Raw genomic sequence first — 5,120 nt, 5'->3', positions numbered from 1 at the left:
ATATAGAGTACCCGCAACGTTATTTTTTACAAGATAAACGATAGGATAGGATTCACGCACGAAAGGATAGGATTAAGGCACGATAGAACAGTATACACGCACGATATGATAGGATTGATACACGATAGGAGTAGTATAGGCGTCTGTTTAACCCCCCCCCCCCCAAAAAATGGGCTATTGTTTAAAAAAGAACAATAGGAGAACAATGGGGGAGTATCGATTGGAGGCAGGTGGGGACCACCTGCCCCACCTGTCCCACCTCTCCCCCTAAGATTTTTAACCCCCCAAGACAATGGAGATTTATAACCCCACAAGAAATGGAGATTTATAACCCCACAAGACAATGAAGATTTTTAACCCCACAACACAATGGGTATTGTAGGGGGGTGGGGGGTGGTCACTCGACCCGATATATGTAGACCACCAAAACACAACGGGGTATTGTATAGAGATGACAAAAGCAAGTATTTGTCATTGACCTTAACAAAGAGGAAAGGGAAAGGAGACCTGAGTGTAGTAAAACTGAACGTGTACTTTTAAAACAGGGGTAGAGTAAGGACACGATCCTATGAATGAAAATGGAGTAGATTGATTACCCGAGCGTAGTAAAAGAAAATTGATATGGAGTGAAAGGTGTCCTTTTAAATATACAGAGTGGAAACTATGAATTGAGATCGGCTAGATTTGAATATCGGTGTTGTTTGAGTAATGATACGGAAATTGGGTAGATTTAAATCTCGTTGTCGCTTGAGTAAAGATACCTGAACGTAAATGTCTGAGTAAAGATGCCTGAACGTGAATATTTTTCTATCTATCTTTTTCTTTCATTCTCTATCATGTTTTAACCTAAGGGACACGGTTGCGTGAGAACATTCCACCTTCTGGCAGTTTGAAGCAATCTCGACCAATTGTAATATTGTAGAAAATGCTGCTAGCTACAAGGAATGTTTTTTCTGTCTATCTTTTCTTTCATTCTTTAACAGGTGGTTAATCCTGAGGAACTCTACTGCGTGAGAAAACACTGCCCCCTGTCAGTTTGAAGCAATTTCGACCAATCGCAATATCGTAAAATACTGCTGACTACAAGGAATGTAACTTCGACAATTTCATTTTCTGACCAGATCGATCGCCGCTCAACATGAACACGAACTGTAGGTTGATTAACGGACGTGCTGTGTGCCCGCCAGGTAAATAGCGGTTGCATTACATGTGTTCGAAATGATAATACGGTTATATATTTTTTGATGAAATATTTATGATTCTGTTTTATTTTCAGTGCAATTTATCACTCCCAGAATGTGGGACCAAGAGTCCGATGAATGTAAGTCATTGTTTGTTGAGTTGGTTTTGTATTAACATTGTTATTTATTCGTGTTCTTGTTATTTATTCGTTTTGTTTGTTTTCTTGTTTTTTTTTTTGTTTTTTTTCTTGTTATTTTCATTACAAACGCCGAAGGATAGCACTTTGGTATTTTTGCTCATGTATATTGTTTCTAGTTGTTCGTTTACTTCAGATACAATCCCTCATCGTTCAACCTCGACGAGCATAACGATTGACAGTGAACGGACACGCGTGTTAATCCAACCCCTGGTTACTACCCTGTTATGCACTTGAGTATTCATCCCCTAGCATAACCACAAACATCAATCTATTCCCAGTTTCATAAACATTGTTCCATTGTCATTTCTACTTAGGTCAGCACACACACTATTACACCCTTAAAACTACATAGTCTAGTATACACACTACCCCCCCCCCCCCCCCCCCCCCCTCACTACTCAGGCTAGTACACATACTGCCTTCGCCCCCACCTGTATTACTACTTGTGTTAGACATCCCCCCCCTCCTATCACTTCTTAGGTAAGGAACCTACTACCCCTCACCACCCCCTCTCCCACTACTCAGACTAACAGCCAGACCTTCAGGAACACCAATCATTCAGTAATCAAAGTAATTATGTTTATCTTTTTTAAAACTTATATTTATCTGATTAATAATCGGTTTTGCATGGTTTTATTCTTTCAATTTATTCCATCATGTTTTAATTATAAATGTTCAAGAAATTGTCCTTTTTCACATGATGTATTAATACCTGACACTGAAAGTTTTGTGTATGTAAGAAATAAGTCAACTAATGATTAAAAAAAGTGTATTGATATTCTTATTATATTAAAATACATTACTGTATTGATTTCAACAAGAAAATAGATCAATTTTCATTGGGTTTTTTTTATTACAGCTCTAGACATTAGTATAACCGCATTGGTTCTGGCCCTCCTCCTCCTGCTCGGGTGGATAGCCAAGAGGATGATGAGACACTGCGCCCGAGTGAGGAGGAGGAGCAGAGGTTTAGAAACTGTTCCAAAGGAACGTGTATGTACTTATTTGTTTTATATTAATATTTTTGAAACTCTTAAATCATTCATTCTGAGTCATATTAAATTCGGTTTGCATGAAAAGTTTCCCAGTAAAATTTTTTGTAGCATAGATGCATACTTATGTCTTTTGTTTTATACATAGTTTGAAATGGAACCCCGGCAAGGGCTCAACCCCCAAAGACCATCTGCACCACCCCCGCCACCCCAAGCTAGGTCGCTACCAGAGCCACCCCCGCGGGCGCCTCCAGCCCGGTCTCTGGCACACCCACCACCGCGGGCGCATGCGGGGGGGGGGGGGAGATATAATCTCCGCTCAGCAAAGAGGTAATTCAATGTTTAAAGTTCTCTCTCTCTCTCTCATACCAATGTATTTTTTTTTTTACATGAAAATACGAACAAGCTCTTAACATTTCTCTTTCAAAATATGACGAACTGTATTTGTAATTTTCATTTTTTTTCAAAACCAATTTTATATATATCTATCTTTTTTTTCTCTTTAATTTCAGACCTAGGACAGAGTAGATGGGGCCCGGCAACAGAGTAGGACAGAGTAGATCGGCGAGGTCTTCCAAGAAGAAGATTGTTTTTTTTTTTAAATAGTTAAATTTGTTTTTACATGATTTCAGTATTTTCTTCTTTTTTAAAATGAACAGGAAGGAATGTCATGCGCGGATCCAAGAAAAAAAATCGAAAGGAGAGGGGGGGGTGTCTGACAGTTATTTGAATTTACCAGGGGATTCGAGGTGTATTTTTTGAAATTTTATAATTTAATTTAAAAAAATGGAATTTTGAAGGGTATCTCTGACTCGTCCCCTCCTTCTCCTTTTCTAGAAACGTGCATGAATGTTGCGTAGTGATCCGTCCGCAAGTCCAAAATAATTTTCAAGGATGGGGGAATCTGATGTTTAATTATATTTTTGTTAATATTTTTAATTAAATTTTACAAAAAGAATTTTTCTGCAATTTTTACTCATTTCCACATCCTTGAAAACTTTTTTGGCTCCATGCATGAATGAAGTATCCAATCAGCAAAATCGTAAAATCATAGAAGTATATCTCTGCTAAAAAGGTTTACCAATCTTTTTCTCATGAAAAATATTTGATACAGTAGAAAGAAAAAGTCTCTTTGCAAGATAATACATTATTTATTCAATTAATTTGACATTGTCTTCTTTTGGGGTGTCTTCTTTTGGGATCTGAAATTTAAAATTGTTAGAATTAGTGATTTCAAATAATAATGAAATGATAGACAATAAATACACGAATAAATGAATGAACTTACGCAGGGACGTGACTTTCGTCTTGTTCGTCGTCCGATATAAAGACTGCATCGTCCAAATCTGACAGGTCGCTATTTTTACAATTAAAATAAACATTTTTTGCTCAGAAACGAGCTACTTCTTTAAAAAAAATGTATGACTATGTAAAACTTTCAGATAATTAAGGTAGTGTATTATAGATAAAAAAATCACTTACAAGGGAATAGCTAGAACCTCAGAACTGAGAAAAAAATGGTGAAGAAAAGAATTAATTTTCTTTCGCAATGTAAAAATTGTCAGTCTATTCGAAACAAAGAAATTTAAAAAAAACCTACGAGGATCTCTTCAGCGTTGTGTTGTTGACGTCGGAGTCTACACTGTAAACACAGTATATTGATTTTAAATAATTGAAATTTCTTCATTTTATATTTGATATAAAACATGTGAGTGATCCAAAAAAAATATAACCCAATGGGGGAGACTGCAGGGATCCATCTTCACCCTCCCCCCCCCCCCCCCCCGCCCCGGCAAGAGTCGTCTCGGTAGACGAAGTAAAAGAGAGACAATTCACGCATTGTAAGATAGCTTTTGATATCTGATACCCCCCCCCCCTCCCTTATTTACTCATTATATTGATATTTTACTTACCAATTTCTTTTTGGCGCCATTGGGGTTTCTTTTAATCTTTAAAAAGATAATGATTTTGAATTCATGATTTTTGAATTTATTGTTTAATTATCTTATTTTTATATTACTGATGTAAAAAAAAAGTATGAACTTGAGAATTACTGACCCCTTGCCGCCATTCACGGGTGTAGCTCTGAATAAAACAAAAAGGATGATTTCCCTTAAAATAACCCCAAATCTAGTCATGATTGAACTTGAAAATTTACAACGTTAATGAGAAAGAACATTTTAAAAAAATAACTGAAACCTACATTACAGGGGTGGAGGCGTTTGCCCATCTTCTACTGTGTCTTAAAAAAAAAGACCAAGAATTTTTTTTTTTAAAATTAACATTTTGTTCAAAGTCGGGAACACTTGTGAAAAAAAGGATCGATAGTTAATTAGCGAAAATTAATTGTTATTGTCAAATAAAAAATAACTTACGAGCATGGACATTCGTCCACGAGCGTTAGTGCTCTCTCCAGCAATTCAACGAGTAGAATTTTTTGGTTGCAAATGCAGTTGCTAAAATATTCGAATTAAACTAATTTTAATTATTGTAAAACAGGAAGGCTAATATTGTCGTCTTAAGTAAAAAGATAAATTACTGACCTGACCATTGTTTTTTATGATGAAATTCCGCAAGGTACAAATCCAAAAATGATGTCAAAAATTCGGGGGAAAACAAGGTGAATATTTACAATTTTTTCCAATTTGTTAAATATTCGTTTTTCTTGAATACGGAATATTGTCGTGAAAATGATTGGTTAAAAAAATATAATGAACATGAATAATGGGGGAGGGGGGACAGTTGAC

The 5,120-nt window shown here is 36.2% G+C and overlaps 1 protein-coding gene and 1 long non-coding RNA gene across 3 annotated transcripts; one reads left to right on the top strand and one right to left on the bottom strand.

The window, feature by feature from the left end:
* Window positions 1-221: 221 nt before the first annotated feature.
* On the top strand, window positions 222-3,045 carry LOC117685993 (uncharacterized). 2 transcript variants are annotated; one of them, XR_010712219.1, is made up of 6 exons: window positions 222-1,187; window positions 1,277-1,321; window positions 1,515-1,951; window positions 2,241-2,374; window positions 2,522-2,703; window positions 2,886-3,045. XR_010712219.1 is itself a non-coding variant. In XM_066079828.1 (5 exons), exons 1-5 carry the CDS (start codon window positions 1,139-1,141, stop codon window positions 2,899-2,901), a joined length of 426 nt encoding a protein of 141 aa, XP_065935900.1. In that variant the 5' UTR covers window positions 226-1,138; the 3' UTR covers window positions 2,902-3,042. The 2 variants fall into 2 exon arrangements, 1 of the variants encoding a protein (XP_065935900.1); XM_066079828.1 differs by lacking the exon at window positions 1,515-1,951 and having other exon boundaries at window positions 226-1,187; window positions 2,886-3,042.
* A 438-nt stretch (window positions 3,046-3,483) lies between these two features.
* On the bottom strand, window positions 3,484-4,875 carry LOC105329795 (uncharacterized). The gene is made up of 8 exons (XR_010712216.1): window positions 4,749-4,875; window positions 4,577-4,615; window positions 4,432-4,458; window positions 4,287-4,322; window positions 3,974-4,015; window positions 3,856-3,879; window positions 3,662-3,730; window positions 3,484-3,575 (listed from the first exon to the last, which is right to left on the bottom strand). It is a non-coding gene; the product is annotated as an uncharacterized lncRNA (long non-coding RNA).
* Window positions 4,876-5,120: the final 245 nt, after the last annotated feature.

The sequence above is a fragment of the Magallana gigas genome, chromosome 1, assembly GCF_963853765.1.
Source record: "Magallana gigas chromosome 1, xbMagGiga1.1, whole genome shotgun sequence".
NCBI lineage: Eukaryota > Metazoa > Mollusca > Bivalvia > Ostreida > Ostreidae > Magallana > Magallana gigas.
This window is presented reverse-complemented; position numbering and strand designations above follow the sequence as displayed.